This window comes from Strongylocentrotus purpuratus, unplaced genomic scaffold, assembly GCF_000002235.5.
Source record: "Strongylocentrotus purpuratus isolate Spur 01 unplaced genomic scaffold, Spur_5.0 spur5_scaffold_4, whole genome shotgun sequence".
NCBI classification, from domain to species: domain Eukaryota; kingdom Metazoa; phylum Echinodermata; class Echinoidea; order Camarodonta; family Strongylocentrotidae; genus Strongylocentrotus; species Strongylocentrotus purpuratus.
This window is the reverse complement of record NW_022145610.1, coordinates 249,271-270,037: the sequence shown is the minus strand read 5'-3', so window position 1 is coordinate 270,037 and position 20,767 is coordinate 249,271. Positions and strand designations below refer to the sequence as shown.

The following is a 20,767-nucleotide window of genomic DNA, read 5'->3' as shown; positions in this document are numbered from 1 at the left end:
TACCCTGGCCGGCCCGCCCGCCCGCCCGCGCACCAATTCAATTTTACGAATGCCATCTCAGATATACGACAACCTGTTAATGTAAGAGAATGCCTCTCAACGTATCAAATACACATTCTAATGCATGCTCAAGTGAAGCTCTCTGTACGGTATGACGTCAAGGCAAAGCACTACCCTTACTTGCAAGCAAGATAATATCAAGAAGTTAGTAACTTCTTGATAATATGGTTTAAGGGCTTGCATTTAAAAACAAAATGTATTTGATGACTTCTTGAGCTGAGAGAAATAATAAAAGGATAATTCTTAGAATGTTATGTTCAGAAATTGAAATATATCTTTGGGGGTTAATGTAGTTTGTATTTTCAAAGACAAAGATAAATATACTGGTAGGCCTACACTCTACATCCTTTTTTTTTTTTAAGCTGGTGAATCGTGAAATGCATTCAATTACATTTACAGCCCATTTGGGGTTTTGTGCTAAGGCTGTATCAAAATCCTTGACACAAAGATCATGCCGACGAGTTACAAAGTGCTACTGCACATAACAGGTATGCTACAACCTGTTTCTGCTTAAATTTGAGGTATCTAAATCATTAATTCAGTTGTATTCAAATGAACATCATGATATAATAACTATTGACATGTACCCTGTAGTGTCTTACGCTAAACATAGCATCTACAACTTACTCATCATTATACTAAAAACAAATTTATGCCTCTCATTTTTCCTTCTCTCATCAATTCAATACTAAAGTAAGAAACTGAATAAGGATGTAAATGTATGCGTATAGTGGTGTGTCCAGCACACAGTGCTAGCATGACAATCATAATTGAATTCCTAGACAACAGTCTGTATCTTGAGGCTATAAGAGCCCAACCCTACAGTGTAAACACAATTCTTCATTCAATATGTGCATTTCTTATAGCCCATGTATGTAATATTTTCATTTTATTTATTTCTGATATCAATATTTTTACTGTGAATACTTGTAGCATTTGGATTTATTTGGTGTGACATGTACATGTACTTTAATATATGAAGGTCACAAATATGATTGTTGTTTTTTGTGACCAGATTATTCACCTTGAAATACACATCAAGTTCATTTGAAAGTAAGCAAATAATCAAGCTGGTCATTAAAAGTCTTTTCTTCAAATTGATGAAGAACAACTAAGAATGTTTTAGGTCTTGAAGATCATAATACATTTCAACAGCTTTTAGAGTTCCCATTAATATGCAGGGGTGATCATAGTGAGCACTACAAAAAATATTTAGTTTTTTTTCCCCCCCCCCCCCCCCCCCCCCCCCCCCCCCCCCCCCCCTTTGAGTAAGAAAATTGGGGGAAAATAGGGGAAAATATGGAAAAATAGGGGGGAAAGGGAACAAAAATGTGAAAGGAAAAAAAATAGGAAAAAAAGAAGAAGAAAAGAAGAAGAAAAAAAAAATCAGGAACAAAATCAGGGACCGATTTAAATCGGGTAATTATCAGGCCTGATATGGCAACAGGTCAATAATAAGCAAGACTATAATACCTGCTCATTTTAATAGTAATTAACTTTTACATAAAATACCAGTACAAATTTGCTCCCAACAATGCAGTATAAAGTTATAGTTTTTATAGGAAGAAATAATAACAAATAAGCCTGCCCATACATTTAAGAGAGTACATGCATATCTAGTCAAAACTGCTCAAGGCAAAACTAATTATGTGCCAACATTCTCTCAAATGACAGAAAATCAATCCCTATGTGCATTCATTTTTATGATTTGAAGACAATACCTCAGGCCTCAATAATGCTTCATGATTCAATTCTCAAGCTAACCTGTGACAAACACATTTTAAAGGGACACAACATACATGTACATGTACATGTACATGTACATGTATGAAGACAAGTTAGTGAAAATACAATATATTGGTTGTACATGTGTATGCCCTATATGAATCTCTGGGTCCTGTCTTACAAAGAGTTGATATTAATATCGCAACTTATTTGTGATTGATATCAATCCTAACTACATGTACATGTATGCATACACAAGAGATAGGAGAATGCAAACTTGTGATTGATTGGAGGATTATTTTGACAGTTTTTCTTTGGTTTATAGGCTGTTCCACTTTATACAAATGATAGTTTTTCTTTTATTATAACATGAAATAGATAGTGCCACTGCTCCAATTCAATTTCATGGTCAAATAATTCAATCATAAATGTAATAATCATTGAAATGTATGTATTCCTTGAAATTGTATACATTATAATCATTTACATGTAAGTAAATCACATTTCATTTGAATGTGATATTTTCAAAATAAAGTATAATCTTTTTCTTTCAAAACATTCCAAATATGATCTCAAAGTAAATATTTATTTTACATATTTCTAAATGGTTGATTATTTTTTCAAAATTTTCTACAAAGTTTGATTTGCTTTTCACTTTAAACTGCAAATCAAATTTTATTTTCTTGAAAAGTTCAACTTTTGTTTTTTGTACATAATTCTGTAATAATGGTCTGATATAAACTTACGATTTTGCAGTTACATGTGTACTACATACACTACATGATAACCAACAATTCATTTCATTTCATTCAAATGGGATACAATATGAATTGTATAATCTTTGAACATAGATGGACAACACAATACATAAGTGAGCTATTCATTCTAACTGCTAAACTCTTGAATTGGCTGGCCTATCACATAGCACAATATATATATATATATATATATATATATACGGTACGCATGAAAGGTACTATTACACTACACTTCAATATGCAGCATTATCCATATTCGGTAGATATTTTTTCTACCGTATATTAAATCACAATGAAAAAAAAAAAAAATACATGAAATATCAATATTATATGATTGCAATGTGCATGTATAATGGATAGGAACATTCTCTAAAGTGTCAAAATATAAACAAAACATACCTTCCATTTTGTGACAAGGTGAAGTCTTCTAAACTATTCTATGTACGATACATGCCCATCCCATCCTTCTGAATGAGTTGTTTCGACAAGATGCAGTAAAAGTACAAGTGAGCATTTCCTCTTCTTGAGAGTTAAGTTCTCTTGGAAGGCGAAATAATGTCTGAGACACGACTCATTACCTCCAAATAGGCTGTGAAATATGGTGTGATTCCTAGAGGGAGCTAGCCGGCTAGGTAGGCATGATTGAATTTCATATTCATGAATGTTATGGAGGTGATTGGTTGCTTGCACTCTAATCACACTCCATCGGCCGGCACACTCCTCCTAGCTACCATCATCAAGATGCTCTCCAAGATGCTCTCAAAGATGCTCTCCAAGCTACACCAGGGATGAAGCACTCTCTCTGGGAACTGGCAAGTAAGTTCATTTCATTTCAAATGTCATGTACTTATACAGCTAGAAGGGCATTTACTCATATGCTTCATCATCGTCTAGTGGGTAAGTCACCAGACTGTGAATCCCACGGTTCGCGGTTCGAGTCCCGTCGAGGCACTAGGCTTCGGCAAGACATTTATCTATATTTGCCACACTCGACCCAGCCCCAGGTCTGGTAAATGGGTACCTGGTAGGAATTAATTCCTTGAAATGCTAGAGCGCTGTAATGGCAGCCATCCTAAAGCAGAGGTAATAGTTGTGGAGCGCCAGGAGTGCTATGTTTGACAGACATGAGCGCTATACAAGAACCCACTATTATTACAGACTTCATGCCTTTCTGGCTCTGAACAGACAATATCAAGGATTCCATGCTAAGGTTTTATAATACACATGTACATGAATTGATTAAACTGTGAAGAGAGATACTCTTTGATGCCAGTGGTGTAGTCATAAGACTTCAGGAAACAAAATACACAGGGGCTCGGGGCCAATTAGCCCCCGAAAGTCATAAAAGAGCCCCCCCCCCCCAAATTTGCATAGAGTTCAATGCAAAACAAATTAAAGAGTGTTATTTTCATGCAAGCAAGCTTGAAAAGTAGCCCCAAATGTTTAAAGTATTTTTTACCCTGTAAGACTTCTAGGTTTATAAGGGAAGTCAACCCTGGGACTAAAAAGGGCTGAAATAATAAACAGTAAAGTGAGAGAAACAGATCAGTGAAACTTTGAGGTAACAAGGGTTATAAACTTTAAATTCGTTATTGATCAAATAATAATAGGCAAACTATGATTTCCCTTGGCATGCATGTCTCAAATTCATTTGCATTCTATTTTCCTTTCTTTACATCTCTATTTTCCTTTCTTTACATCTCTATTTTGCATGGGAGTTTTGATAATTCATTGTAAAATTACAGAAAATAAAATAGATCCTCAATAATAACAATGAAAACTAGACATTGCATACAAGGACTTTACCTACTAAATGTCTCAAAGACATCCTACTCTAGGCTGCCTGTACAATATGCATGATGTCTGATTACATGTATATATCGGGGGAAATGTCTGTTACTCCAGACTACACAAGGTGTCTAAGAAGTTTCCCCTTTGTACACGTAATCAATCTATTTCTGATCAACAGGCTTTAAATAGATACTCTTGAGTGATAGGATTATAATGATTCACAAGAGTGTAAACTACCCTCTATTCCTCCGCACAAAATGATATTCAGTGTCATCATCAAACCTATTATTGTAACATCACAATGTGACTTAAGGAACAGAAATAAGAGACACAGACTATAACAATTGTGAGGAAAATATTATAAAGGAACTCCTGAAGATCACATGCAAATTGAAAACATTGTATTTTTAAATTCCATGTATGCAAGTTACTATCCATGATTCAAAGACATGGACATGTACTCACAAAATATAAATATTATTGATTATTAATCCTCTGTCCTAAAAAAATATCATAATTTGCCATATTTCCTAAAGAAATTTTCAACCGTGCAAACCACCCTAAATATACTTATTGCAAATATGAGCTATACAACCCATGTATGAAACAAATCCATTCCGTCATCAACAACTAAGAATATGAAGTTTGTGACATTTTCTGTACAGAGCAAACTGGAGAGGATCTCGAAAGATACGTCACAGTGTTGCCTATTTGTGTTTTACTGAGGCGACTTGAAAAATTCATTACTTTCCTACATTTAATAGGATAGTGCTCTAACTTTCACTGACCTGTTTCTCTTATTTCTCTGCTTCTATTAAAACCAACTTAATATCAGGGTTGACTTGCTTTTTAAGGATATGTAGGTACAGAGGTACATATATGTACTTGAATAATATAAAGTACACTAGCTCTCTAACTTCATGGAACACTAGATTCTTCAAACACATATTATCAAGATGAACTATGCATGAACCTGAGAAAGTTCTCTCTCGCAATCATTCTCCATCTTTCTCCTACCCCTGTCTCTTCCTATTTCAGTAACTCTTTGCATACAAACAATAATGTGTTACAGGATACTACTTAGATGTAGCATGTCCATGAATGAGAAGTCGATCGTTAAAGATCTCAAAATGAGTTACCTAGCATTGATGACAAACAAACAAAACTGACATTTTCAAAATTGTCACCCCCTCCTGTATAATAGAAAAGTGCTCTCTATTATTGCATTACATGCTGCTTTAGGAAGAAAACCAAAACAAACTCTGCTTGATTTCTTACAATACATGTACACAAACAGCTCTAATGCTTATACGATTGGAGCCTGAGATATATACCCGTAGGTGATTTCAAGTTTGGTGTCGAAAGCTGGTGTTGGTATTGTGAAAACACCATCTTGAAATCATGCTGGTGTTGAGGTAAACCTGTGAAAATATGACGCATTTCTGCTAGTTTATTTACTTTCCCTTTGTCCTAACATCAAAAAGATTTAAGTGAAACAAATGTAGAAAAAGGTACAAAAGTGTACTATCTATTTGAAATGGAAAAAAGAATTAGCATCTTGCTACATACAACATTCATGTACATGTAGATGTTCTGAGCTTTGAATCTGCTAATCATAAAATGAGATGAAATCGTGTAAAATGGAAATGTCATGCATTTGAACCCCCTTGTCAAAAATAATGTAACATAGGTCGAGCTAAACATGAAAAGTAAAACGGTAGGAATGAAGACAAAGTAAATATCAAGGGAGAAAGTGGAGACTGTTCTTATTTACCAAGTGTCTCATGTGATGAATACCCTCGTCACTTGAGATCATTATCGTCACTTTTCACTTCTTTTAACATTCCTTTCAATTCTTTGTGGAGTGCAGGATGCTGACCCATGTGTCTGTCTTCACATGGATTAAAAGAACAACATGTAATAGTGTGATCTTCATAACATTTCTTGTGTATTGCTTGTCTCCAACAGATTCACTTGTTCAGATCCAGAAGAGCGTTCACTTTGTTTTAAAGTACATGTATGAGTTAACCCCAATCTGGCTCTGTCAAAGCCTAAAGGCACAACGGGATAGTTCATCTGTTCTAAACCAGAAGAGCATTAACTCACCTCATTCTACACAGATATTACACCCATCTGGCTCTCAACTGACACTAAGAGGTAGAAGCTTTCAACAAACATCATAGCAGATTTCTTATTCAACTACTCTCAAAAGAAATTAAGAGGTACAGGTCTTCAACAAACATCATAGCAGATTTCTTGTCTAACTTCTCTCAACAGATACTAAGAGGTTTGAGCCTTTTACAAACATCATAGCAGATTTCTTGTCTAACTTCTCTCAACAGATACTAAGAGGTTCGAGTCTTCAACAAACATCATAGCAGAATTCTTGTCTAACTTCTCTCAACAGATACTAGAGGTTCGAGTCTTCAACAAACATCATAGCAGATTTCTTGTCTAACTTCTCTCAACAGATACTAAGAGGTTCGAGTCTTCAACATACATCATAGCAGATTTCTTGTCTAACTTCTCTCAACAGATACTAAGAGGTTCGAGTCTTCAACAAACATCATAGCAGATTTCTTGTCTAACTTCTCTCAACAGATTAAAGAGGTTAGAGTCTTCAACAAACATCATAGCAGATTTCTTGTCTAACTTCTCTCTACAGATTAAAGAGGTACGAGTCTTCAACAAACATCATAGCAGATTTCTTGTCTAACTTCTCTCAACAGATTAAAGAGGTACGAGTCTTCAACAAACATCATAGCAGATTTCTTGTCTAACTTCTCTCAACAGATTAAAGAGGTTAGAGTCTTCAACAAACATCATGGCAGATTTCTTATTCAACTACTCTTGACAAGTCCTCCTGAATGGTTTCATATACATTTCTGCTTCTGTTCTCTCTGGAGTCCCACAGGGCAGCATGGTTAGCCCTCTACTTTTTTTTCCTCTCTTTGAATGACTTGGCTTATCAAATCATAAGTAATTTCAACACTCCATCTCTTTGCAGATGATTGTGCCCTGATCTTACCATCACCTGCAATTATACCTGAATTCCCTAAAACAGTGGGAATGGGATTCTTTGATAGCCTTCCACACAAGGAAATGCAGGTTGTGCTACAGTTACTGATACATCTGTCATGAATGGAACACAGCATATAAGTCATTCACACACAAGAGTAATACTTACGCGATGAGGAATTGATTGGAATGTTCTAGAAGAAGAGAGATGCAAGCATCTTTGACATCAATAACTCCAAGCGGTTGTCCCGTATCATTTTGAGACTTGAAGTATAGAAGATAACACGTTGATCTGTCAAGTACAAACCAAGAACGTCTCTTCTTCCAACGACCAAGAGCTATGGGTTCAAACAAACAAACAAACATGATCTCATAAATCACAAGTTTTTTTGCAAATTCGACTGATTTCTCTCTTTAAAAAAAATATGCAACAATTATGAGCCACCCAAATATATCACTATATTAAGCTGTGAGATCATTGGAAAAAAAAAAGCCAAGCCCTTAGGGTTAATTCATCAGAAGTACAGTGTACATGAATGTTTACCATTGCAATCAAAACTAATTGATTATGTGTATATATTATATTCAAGAACTATAATGAGACACTATATAGACTATAGACACTGGATATGTATCAGGCTCTTGATGTAAATTTATCTATATCCTTGTATTTTCCATTGTCTTTTCTGAAACAGAAACTTATTTAAAGACATTTGACCACTTCAAATCTACTTTTCTCTTCTTCAGGGTACTCATTAAATCTCTTTGTTCAGTATCAAAAGGAACTGTCTCAACAAGAATAGCTGTATGCACGAGACACAACACATTTTTAGCCAATTCTTATATCTATTTTTGAATTCCCCTCGTGATGATGCGTGATGTTTCAAAGCCAACATATTTCTAATTCTCTTCTTTTTGTTTATGACAGAAAAAGACTTTTTAAACTTGCCTCGATGCATAAGGAAAAAGTAATCTGAGACAGGCAGCTGAATAATTACATGAAAAAATCAGATCGTGTGAAAAGTAAAATGGTACAATGATGATAACAAACTACACAGGATACAGCTGTATATCATACAAAAGGGGAATCAACTTTTATGAAGTAATGGCATTAGAAACTAAATATCAAGATGTCTATTTGTCTCCATTGAAGGCCTGTGTACCATTAGTTACGATGACCAAACCATTTATAACTTTCTCATTGCACTTTACTTGCCTGATATTTTGTGAACTTTTTTTCACATGTAATACAATTACTTTCTGCCTTCATTTAAAGCAATGAAAGCAAATTATTCTGGGGCCAGATTTGCCCTTTAAAGGGAAATCCAACCTTGATAGCTCAAAACTACTCTACAAGAAAGGAAAACAAATCAAAGAAGCATACTGGTGAAAGTTTGTATGAAATCAAACATAAAATGAGAAAGTTATGAATTTTTGAAAGTCACTATGGGTAAGGGCTCTTCAAATTGGCTGAATCGGTAAAGTCTCTTTGATGTAGTGTAGTGTAGTGTTAACAACTTTCCCGCTTGTTCTTACACACAAAATGACGAAAATTTCAATTTTCCAAACATGTATGACTTTGGATGGTTTTTTATTTTTAGAGGAAATGTAATAATAAACTCTCCATAATATATTGTAATTAGTGCCCTAGGGGTGAAGGCACTTGGGTGAAAAACAGAAATTAGTGATATTTCTATACATGACAAAATTGCCAATTTGAGATTTGCATACTGTAGTGATCTCATATTTCAAACATTCATAACTAACTTATTATTGGTCCGATAAATATCAAACTTTCGCCATGCTGAAAAGGTGCATACATATGGTATTCAGTTGTGCTTGAATTTCTACCGGTAGTGATATATTACAGGACACAGATACATACCTCCTCCCGGTCTATGCTGCAGGTATCCTGCCTTAGCGGCAGTAGCTGATATGACACTCATTGTGGAAGATTGTTCACTCACGTTATTACTCTCAACATCATGGTTGGTCTTAGCTCCAACGATGCTGTGATGACTTTCGCCATGACTCTAGAAATGACAAATCATAACATCATATTAAATATCAAATCATTTACATGTGTTCATCACATAACTCATAATAATGCTCTTGTGTATTACACAAATCACAACATGTAATATCATAATATCAGATCATTACAGAAGTTCATCACATAACTGATAATAATGCTCTTGTGTATTACACAAATCACAACATGTAATATCATAATATCAAATCATTAAGAGTTCATCATAGAACTGATAATAATGATCTTGTGGATTACACAAATCAAAACATGTAATATCATAATATCAGATCATTACATAAGTTCATCAAAGAACTGATAATAATGATTTTTTGTATTAATTACACAAATCACAACATGTACATGTACATGTAATATCAACATCAAGTCATTACACGAGTTCATCACAGAACTGCATGATAACAATGATCTTTTAATCTATTAATAACACAATAGTGTCATACTGTATACATGAAGTATTGTGCTCCTAAATTATTCATGACAAGTACTTTGACTACCTATCCCATGCTGCTAACATTTCTCATGTCAATATTGGTAAACATGAAATCCCTTGTATTCCATCATTGCTACATGTACATTTCAATCACAACATTACATGTACAATAGCATCCGACCACTCATTATATACAGTATACTGTACAAAGAAAATGAGTTCCACAGAACAAGGCCTATCACACTTGCACATTCCTGCTCAATATTTTTACAAGAGTAGAACTAGAAAGTAGAAAGAAGAGATACAATCAGTTGAAGCATACAAATGTCAGGCAGGCTTACAGCAGTATTCCTTGATGGGATCAATACAATGTTAGCTTGAAGAAACAACATGGCTTCCTAGCTCTAGCTCGTACTAGTATTACAGGCCAAGTTTCTTACACTACACATGCCAATGATGAATCACTCTCTCAGTCTCAGTTCAACTAGTTACTGACAGCGGAAGGCACCAATTAAATTGTCTTACAATTAAAAAAATTAAAACTGTCAACTATTCATTACTTCCTTGCAGCATAACTCACTAAAGAAAACAGTTATATGATGATGTATAGAACTTTGTATACTACTTCTACATGCATTTTAATCAAAATATTATGTGTGATTTGTATTCAAAGTGTGATTTTTGAGACTGAATTAGAGTAGGTACAGTTAACAACAATAGTATTCATATTTTTAAAGTATGTGAACATTTTATTTGTCCAGATTAATGTTTCTTGAGATCAAAGCTTACATTTAAAGTGTTCAACAAGGTCCTAATTCAACCCAGTCAAATTTTCATTTTTTAGTCACAAAATATATCAAATTTACAAGGGGTATGAAAATTGTTGTTAACTGTGCTTCTCTCTAAGTGAACAGACAACATATTACATATACTGTATAATATATATTGATTGATTCGACTTAATTCCATGTCATATCAATTGTTTGCACAATAAAGAACATACCTGTAGTCGACAAAGTATAAGTTCAAAACTATGAAAAGAAACAGGTCCTACTGGAAAACATAGCTTGTTTTTGTAGGTTCCCAAGAATAAATATAATGTGAACATTATTGTCATAAATCATTTTAAAGTGTCTTAATAACCACAGTATAATAATATACATGTACAGGTCGGCTGGAAAGATTAGTGGTCTTGGAGAGGTCAAGAGTGAGAAACCATGTCAGTGTGTATAGTAACTAAGGTGAGTCACACAATCAATCCTTCATTCCATTCAGGTCTACATATCCCTCTGATAGGACCTAAAGCAGTAGGTCCATGAACAGCAAAGCGAACAGTAGCACAATATTAATATTAATATCATAAACCAACATACCACAAAGGAAGAGAGGGAAGGAGATTTCTTCCGACTCAAACGCATTCTTGCCGGACACATAACACCACATTTGATGTCCACTCTACTATTGCAATAATCCTTGTGCTATAATCCAAAGAGTAATACATGTACACTACATGTCCAGGCTGGATGAACAGAAAGCAGAAAGTGAAGAGGAAGAGAGCCAAGCAGACCTTGTAATGAATATTGTGCGTTTACTGCGTAGTAATCCAAGATCATTATCATTTATATGAAAGTCCTATAGAAACTAAAGCTCATGATAGTTTATTGGCCGAGTACTTCATAACTACAGTATCACAATCTTGGTTTCATGCCATATGAGCAGGATATGGTATTGTGAAGTTTTGAATTAAAGGGAAAGTCTCCTTAACTAACTGAACATTTAATAGCAGTTTTAATTGAAACTATCTGTAATATTAAACATCTACAACAATCCAAATTGGGTTGCATCGAGAGTGCTTTGATATGTATTATCTAATATCTATGCAGTAGGCCTATGCACATTTGTAGACATGTTTACATGTACATGTACAATAAGTATGTGCATGAAATGAAAAAGGCCTGGATTTCAAAATATATCCCATTTGCATTGTGTTAGTATCAATATATTAATTACAACATCAACAAAAACAAAAATGCTACTACTACTTCTAATAATGATAATAATAATAATGGCAATGTTTATGATAGTAAAAATAATAGTAATAATGATTATAATAAGGATGTTTAATAATAATATTAAAAATACTAAAAATAATATTAAAAATAATAATAAACAATTTGAATAAAAAAACAAAATATTAATAATGACAATCATAATGATAATAATAATAATATTGATAAAAACATTTAGGGCTTTAAACATTGACAGTGTCTTCAGTTTTGCCATGTCAGAGAATAAATTGGATGAGTACACACACTACGACTAGGCTAGCCCACACATACAGTTGTACAGTACTTTGTGCAAATTCTCCACTCCTGGCGAGGGCGCCATTATAGAGATGCAAAGAATAGTTATAATAATGATAAAAACTATTCTTATATATACACTCTTAAAAATATGTTGTCAAAAAAAGAATAGTTACAATAAAAACCATTTTTATATTACACTCTTAAAATATGTGGTAAAAAAATGACCATGTCGTGGTCGTTTTTAACCACGTTTTGGTAGTCAACCATGCACCTTTAAAAAAACAACCACAACGTGGTCATATTTTGACCACATATTTTTAAGAGTGTAGTGTATATCACAAAAATAAATTTAAGTCCTTATGTAGCCATACAGGCATTTAATATCTGGTACACGTATGGTATTATGTAAATTATAAGACTATTACAGTTCTTCTAACATTTATAGCAAGTTGCACCTGGAAAGCAGAAATTCATTTAAAAAATCATGATTTGTGGAGTTTTTAATGAAATTTGATTAAAATAAGCAGAAAGCTATGTTGTTTTTTTTAAAGTACAATCGCTCCATGTGGGAATAGCATATTGGTGAATCGATAAGAACCAATAATGTAATTGATAAAATGCAAACTGTAGTGTCAGAACGACAGGATTATTCAAACACTCAAAATGACTATTTTGAGAAGTTGAGTACAGCCGTGAGGGAAAACATGCTCGGGAGGGAAGAAAAATGGAACTCTATGCTAAATGTGTGTACAACAAATTGGAAAGTTGCCCATACATCAAATTCCAAGGACCACTTAATCAATTAGAGATTTACAATTTGACATGCATGTAAAACGTCTACCGTATTTGCCGGCGTATAGGCCGCAGCGCCGTATAGGCCGCACCCCCGATTTTGACATTTAAAAAAAAAAAAAAAAAAAAAAAAAAAAAAAATCGTTTTTTTGTTTTGCTGCCGAAAACCCACGCGTGGAAGGACCTTCATGTAACATCGAGGTGCAGTTAAAGGCGCTGATTTGTGCTTGTAAACTTGTCACAAATAATAGTAACAATGTCGTTTTTAGAAGAATGTGTAAGATCATTAATGTGAATTAAAAACAATAAAGTACCTATGGTACCAGTGGTGTACCTTGTGGTACACCATTTGTTATAGAAAAAAATTTGAGGAACTATTATTGTAAACTACATATTGAGATCTATTAGAAAGATTACTTTCAAACCAAGATGACAGTCAAATTTTAGAGTTGTTGTAGTTTCCGAGTGGTGAGTCAACACACTGATTACTGAGCTGGGAGACATTGCCAGGCATGGCGCCATAAATCGAAACTAAAAAAAAAAAAAAAAAAAAAAAAAAAAAAAAATTACTCTTTCGCCGCATAGGCCGCACCCCGACTTTTTGATATTTTCTCTTCCAAAAATACTGCGGCCTATACGCCGGCAAATACGGTATTTAGCAATCAATAATTAGTCCAATTTCATTCAGCACGAACATGGCATATAAAGTTATGTTTTTGTTTTCATTGGATCCCATTTGTTAGAAAGGTTGGATTATCCTTTAAACTGCAAATCAGACAATTATGGAATCAAAGTGATTTATCTGAAAAGCAAACTTCCTTAGATATTCATGTACATCCTGTAAATCTCCAATCAAGAAGTGTGTACAGGACTTGACTTCAAGACCAATTCCACCCTCTGTAAATTTGTTCTATGATTTATTTTTAAAAGTTCAAATCCCACAAGTCTCTACAGATGGCATGCTAGTCACTGTAGTTCCATTTACATTGCAGAAAAAAAAACAATGTGAAAAAACGATCATTTTTAAACTACCATTTGCATGTACACTCCTGGAAAAGCCCATGAAAAACGTCACTTGTCGCTGCTCTGCAATCTGCATGCATTAGCAAGGGATCGAGAAGAGACACATGACCAAAAATCAGAATAATTTACTGGTGTTTGAGAGTGAGCATTTACACTGCAAAAACCCGTAGAGTTTTAATTTTTCAATATGAGCAGGACTCTTCTTCCATAATGAATGTACTCAAAATGGAAGAAGAGTCCTGCCCACATTAATAAATTAAAACCCCACACTCTAGAGGTACATGTAGAGGTGGGATTCTCACTGTTTAGTTGGGTAGTTGCCTATAGGAATACAACTCTAGAATGTGAGAAAAGTAAAACTGATGTTTTTTGTTTGTAGTGTAAATGACCCTCCTGTGAAGTAGAATTGTTCCAATGCTAAATTAAAATGACTTTATTTATGACTAAAGCGGGCTCTTTTTTGTTTTCTATATATATCCACATATTTATGTAGAAGTTATGACATACATGTAGTATTTTATCTTGAGTAAAGCCATAAAGGAAAGCACGCTTAATTGAATATGACATTCACAAACATGCACCTGACTGTATACAATTTTTCACATACCGGTACTTATATATTCAACCTGTTTCTATTGATTTTTTCTTGTCTTTGCATGTGAGAAATGTCAATCACTCTTTAAAGTTTTAACCCCATATCAGAGAAATCCCTCTGAACTTTGCTTACACCCTGGATTACCTTTAATACAAACTTCCTTCATTATATGAGGGTAAGCATCCCCGAACATGAATAGCACACACCGGCACAGCAGCACACAGCAGCACACGTACAGCAAGGTAACCTTCACTACATAACAGGTGCACTCTACCCTGCTTACTTGAATTCAGATCAGCCTCGTAGGAGGCCCCTGCCTAGCTGCTAAGGCTATCTACAGTGTACATCATACATCTCGCTACGTAGGCACATAAGAGTTCACCACTGTGTGCATTAGTGTGTATGTTCACAATACGTCAAAGTCATCAACTATCATATCAATAATCATGAAGTGAATAGTGCCTTTTCAAGATATGGTATAGTCTAGAGTGTTATTAGTTACTAATGGTTTGAATCAGTGTAAGCTGTATTCTGTGTGGTGAAAAGAGGAATTCTAACCCCCAAAATGCTCTTCAATTTCACCTCAATTACATATAGGACACAGTAGCTACACATAATTTGGCAATACCAAGTTCAAAATCTGTTAAAATTGGTTCCTTGAAATCTGAATGTTATAGCTAGGTTTGATGGCCTGATGGAAAACTGGATTGTGAATCTACCATGACAGTGATGACACATACACATTATACCTGTACATCATTACATGTACATATTTATAACTAACAACCTTTAGTACTACATGCAGTAGTAGTAGTGAAAAGAAAATTGGGATGAAACTTGGTCTTACTCTCACTTGTATTCCTTGTTAATATTCTGTTCATGATTTTTGAACAATTTAAACATTCCAAATTTCTCATTTTTTGAGGCTAAGGCCTACTCCTTAATAAGCTACAGTGTACCTACGGTACATATATTATGCCTAGCTCACCCCACTGCAATGGCTGCCTGTCAATTACATTTTAACACACTCAAATCACACATACATGTATTCAAAGGTAGAGCTCGTCATACCCCAAATTTAAGTTGATGATATAGGAATGGTTTGATAAGGCGGAAATGAAGAAGAAAAAAAAAATGAAATTGGCAAAGGAAGTGAGGGTGTCAAAGTAATTTTAAAGAGAAAGTTGAGTTATGGGAAGAGGTGATAAATAATTTGTGAGCGTTTTCATTGTTATTATGCAAGTGCAGAAGAACATCAGAGAAAGCATGTACCCTGAAAAGCATGGCTCTTCAAATGTGTTAATATTCTTAATATGACATGTACATGTAACAAGCATAAAAATTGGGACAGATTTTTATGCCACATGTTCGTGTGGTCCCATAAACATATTTATGTGGAAAGTGCTTGTAACTTTACCAAGACTGGGCCAAATTTCTTATTATTTTGATGATTCCAGAACCTTATTTACTAGATGATCAACTTTTTTTGATCGATTCGACACTGTTTCTTTTCAAATGCAATTGCATGACCAGAACTCAACTTTATCTTTAAAGACCTCCTACTGGTTCAAAATGATTATTATTTCAATGTTATCAACCAATCACTTTGGTTTGGATCACTCCTTTTTTTCCAAGATAAAAAGGGGAACAAAATGAAAATTTGTATCACCAGGAAAATGTTGGGTGAGGGGGGGGGGGGGGGGGGGGGGGGGTAACGGAAAAGGAATGTTTAAAAACTGGCAATTTTTCCTACTGCGCCACCCCCCCCCCCCCCCCCCCCCCCCCCCCCCCCCCCCCCTGTATCGCATTAGTAATGCCACATGAAAATGATTACTCTTGTAAATGCCCACACATGACCTACATGTGCATAGTCCCTACATGCCTGTGATGACCTGTGATGTGTTTATTGCTTTTCACTGTAAGTGATTTATTGTGGCATATTTGAAAAAATACATGAAATTCACTAAATCTTGTTGAATATAGCGCTTTTCACAACATACATGTACATGTATCAACAAGATTTAGTGATTATCAACAAGATTTAATAAATTTCTTATAGACTTAATAATGACTGCAATTTATATTTTTTAACCAGAAGATCCTTCCAAAGTATCTCTTAAATACCCTTTTCCCAATAACTCTAATAACTGTATTTTCTTTCATAATACAATCAATGACCACTTTCCATGTTTCAATTTCACAAGTCGCTTAAATGCTTGAGTGGGAGAGGGCCAGTCTATATTTTTTGAAGATTAATTCACGGGGTAACACTATTAAGCACTACATTGCAACTTGCAAGACCAGTGATAATACAGTTAACATCATTAAAATAGCCCAAAATACAGTAGGTATCATGTATGCCTACATGTACATGTATATCTGACAGCATGAACAAGAGTCTACTCATTTTAACTTTTCATCCTCACAAAACTGATTACAATATATACCTCAATGCTGCTGAAGTTATGGGTACCAAGAGATATACCAGGGAGGTGAGGTATCACCGCCCTGAATATACCAACTGCACTGATTGTACAGTACATTATTTTGCATTGCAATTACCAGTAATACTAAAAAGTTATCTTGCCTTCGCTTGGGGGATGATCGATGGATCGCTATTTTTGGAAATGACATTGACATCTTCAACTATGTTAAGAAAATATGAAGTGTCCTGACACAAAATTCCCATCAGGAATATTAAACAATGTTAACTTACCAATAAAAACTGTCGATAAAGTTGGTTGTTAGATTGGTCCTTTCTATGTCTAGCCAAATCAGACATGAAGAGAACAAGTTCGATCCAGACTAGACTCCTACCCTGTCCCTAGGCCGACGGTCGGGGGGTTGACGGTGAGTGTCGCCTGGTGTCGGTAGCTGATCTGTTTTGCGACTGTGCCAGTGTTTGTTAATTTAGAGGGGTAGGGAAACAGAGAGCAAGGGTGATAATAGAAATGAGTTGCAAGTTAAACCTAACTGTCAGATCTAGACCCTCGTCAACATGCATGCATGGTCAATATATAATGTATGTACAGAATCTGCGGTAGCTCCAGCACGGTCTCGATCTCAACATCACAAACAGAGCCGCATCTCATTTTCTTAGCAGAGATCTTACGGGAATAATCATGTAACGGCATGTACCACAAGGTGGCGTTGTTCTTTATTTGAAACTGGAACTCTTCAGAAGCAAACCAAAATAGTTTAAAAGTGTCAGAATTTGTAAGGCGGATTTAGATGTCTTCTGAATCTTCTGAAGGAAGGAACACATTTCTGCAGATAAAAAGCGCAACTTTCCATGATGAAAGAGCACATTGAAAGGAAACATTTAAATATCAAGAGCCCGCCTGTTACTTTATATGTTTCATTGTTGACAGATTGTAGGGGACCTTTTAACTTCTAATGAATTAGTATTATCATCACCTATCTGTCTGGCCAAAAAATGAAGAAACAGCAAATACAAAACTACAGAAACATTTGATGTGATTCACGCGGAAATGAAAAAGATATTGAAAAGGAACCATATTTCATTTTCGAAATAATGAACCCTGTGTCATTTGAGCAATTATGAACCTCATTTCATTCTTTTCATCTCGTTTCATTTCGTTTCATTTGGTTTTATATAATGTTACATACATATACATTTCAAAACAAAGTACAAGTTTGTTTTTTTGTGAGTGATAAAATAACAATCAATAATACATAATAAATAATATAAAGATAAGTGGTCAATATAGAGTACTCATTTAACTAAGAGAAATATGATGGGATCTACATGAAAGCAAACTTTTAAAGCTGTAGGCCCCGGTGAAATAATTTGTGGTAATGATTAGAGTACGGATATAAATATTGACAAATCCTAATAAATAAAAATAGATTAAAAAAAAGGGAAAGACGGCATTAGGAACCCTATCATTTTCGGAATTACGAACCCTATTTAATTTCAAAATTATAAACATCTTGGAATATTCCGAAATGTGAACCTTCCCCAAACGTGTAACCCCAGTTCGATTCGATACTTATATTATATCGGATGGCTTTGAGTGTGATACAAGTATAATTGCTCTGGCTATGATAATATTTGACGAGTCGAAGACGATTTCAATATGGTCATAGCGAGAGCAATAGTTATATCATATCACACGAAAACAAAGCCACGCTGCGTTGTCTATGTTCATTTGCCTCTTGGGGTTCTAGGACGCTTTCCCCCTGAACCACCACCACCGGATGACCATTGACTTTCTTTTTATGACCCGGGGGGGGGGGGTGGGGGGGGGGGGCGAATGATGCGAGGGACGAGGGAGCATAGTGTAAACTGTTGAAGGATTTTGAAGGATATTATGCGAGGGAGCGTAGCGACCGTGCGAGACGATGTTTGCATTTATTAGTCTAAACGCTACAGTCTCTAGTTAGTATTTACTTTACATTTTTGGAGGGTACTTTTTCAAATTTTCAGGGGGGACGTTCCCCCTAAACAACATTGAGGAGTGGGGACGTGTCTCCCCATCCTCCCGGGATCGCCGCCCCTGCCTATATACGGATGACCACCCTCTATAGGACGACTAACCCCGGGCAACTACCCCCAGACAACTACTCCCGGACAATTACTACCTAGGACAACTACCCCTAGACAACTGTCCCTGGGATAACTACCCCAGACAACTACCCCCGGACAACTACTACCTAGGACAACTACCCCCAGACAACTATCCCTCCGGCCAACTACCCCCAGACAACTACCCCTACAACAACCATCTTCTAGGACAACTACCCCCAGACAACGATCCTATAGGGTAGTTGTCTTGGGGTAGTTGTCCGAGGTAGTTGTCCGGGGGTGGTTATCCGGGTGTGGTTATCCGGGGTAGGTGTCCGGATACGGCCACTTGGATAGGAAACATGAATTACAAAGGAGGTTGATCAGACATTGCTCAGGTGATGATTTTTATTCTCGTGGAATGTCAGAGTTATCCTTTTGCCGGGTCCTTTTGACGAAAAGTCTTCCATCTTAATAATAATGTTGGGGGTAAAGTTAGGTTGTATTTAGGATTACTGTTAAGTTTATGGTAAGGTTTAGAGTTAGGTGTAGCGTTTAATTTTGTGGTGAATTTAAGATTTGAGTTAACATGGGAAATAAGCGCAGAGCAAAAAGGACATTGATTAAAAACCGTAAATGAGGTAGAATCCTCCCTTTAGAGAAAAGTTATAGGGCTTCATTCTCGAGGTCTATAACTCCTGTTCGCTGTGTGATATAGCGCCATCTATAATGGAAAGACAGTCTATAGCGCACTTGTAATTCAGACACGTCGACAACGGAGATTTATTCTCAGCAGGGGCGGACAAACGGAGGAGGGAGGGGGCGAGTTCTTGAATACTCATCGCGGGATATTGAAGCACTGCTCTCATTTCGTTATAATATTACCGTGTTGATGATAAAGATTTATTGTAACAATGTCTGATCACTCTGATGAGCAGCCATCCATAGTAAGGGGGAGGGGGCGGATCGTCCACTCTATTTATCTCTTTACTCTTATCTTTAGATTGTCAACAAGTCCAATCAATGTCGGGGAGTATTTATTTATTAACTAACCTCAAGAAAAGGCACATACTTGTTTTCCCCTTTTATTTCCATGAGCGTTGTCCAATGATATGAAACAGTTCAATGAACTTTGTTGGAAAAATAAATAGTTCTTGTTAGATGAAAGTTAGGATACATCTAGGTGCTTGTGCAATATATATATTATTCAAATTGAAGTTGTCCTAACGTATTAATGAATCATATTTGCTTCTATGATGCATAATTTTAAGTTTAGTTGAAATCTAAGGACTTGTGATGCAAGGAGAAGTCTACCAGCTGATACAATGCAATCCTCACTTTGAGATCTATAGACTTGTGCAACAGATGAACGACCTTTAACCTCTCATAATGGCCCATGCGCCTATCTAGGCAAATTGAATCAATTTTCTCTCCTCAATTGTAATTGTGTCTGAGCGCAACGCGAGACATCGGAGCTTGGCATGTAATCCATTTATCATTAAACTCATTGTATTTCAATCCTCTCACTCAATCCTTCCCAGTCAGGAAAAAATGTTTCGAAGAGCAAAATCCTGTTTTCCGGAACCACACTTTTATGTTGAGGACTAAAGGGGAGATGAAGAGCTTAGCATTCAGGTGGCTATTAATATGTGCGAGAGATGGGGGCGATCTCGAACCTAAGAAATTTA

General features: G+C 35.5%; 2 protein-coding genes across 5 annotated transcripts in view; one reads left to right on the top strand and one right to left on the bottom strand.

Annotated features, from left to right (window-relative positions):
- LOC100889912 (TBC1 domain family member 2B-like) overlaps nt 1–17,671 on the bottom strand; it is a 67,983-nt gene extending 50,312 nt beyond the window's left edge. For 3 of the 4 annotated variants that reach the window (XM_030997874.1, XM_030997876.1, XM_030997875.1), the window contains exons 1-3: nt 17,268–17,671; nt 9,238–9,385; nt 7,522–7,690 (exon numbers count right to left, since the gene is read on the bottom strand). In XM_030997874.1, coding sequence (XP_030853734.1) covers nt 7,522–7,690; nt 9,238–9,385; nt 17,268–17,333 — 383 coding nt within the window. In that variant the 5' untranslated portion in view covers nt 17,334–17,671. Of the gene's footprint in view, nt 1–7,521; nt 7,691–9,237; nt 9,386–11,208; nt 11,453–17,267 lie in introns of those variants that run through there. The other variant, XM_030997877.1, reaches the window with a different exon arrangement.
- Nucleotides 17,672–20,347: 2,676 nt separating this feature from the next.
- LOC105440441 (cadherin EGF LAG seven-pass G-type receptor 1) overlaps nt 20,348–20,767 on the top strand; it is a 25,823-nt gene continuing 25,403 nt past the window's right edge. Inside the window, exon 1 of the mRNA XM_011670555.2 lies at nt 20,348–20,767. This exon is cut by the window's right edge and continues 663 nt beyond it. The gene's annotated coding sequence lies outside the window, so the exon portion shown is untranslated.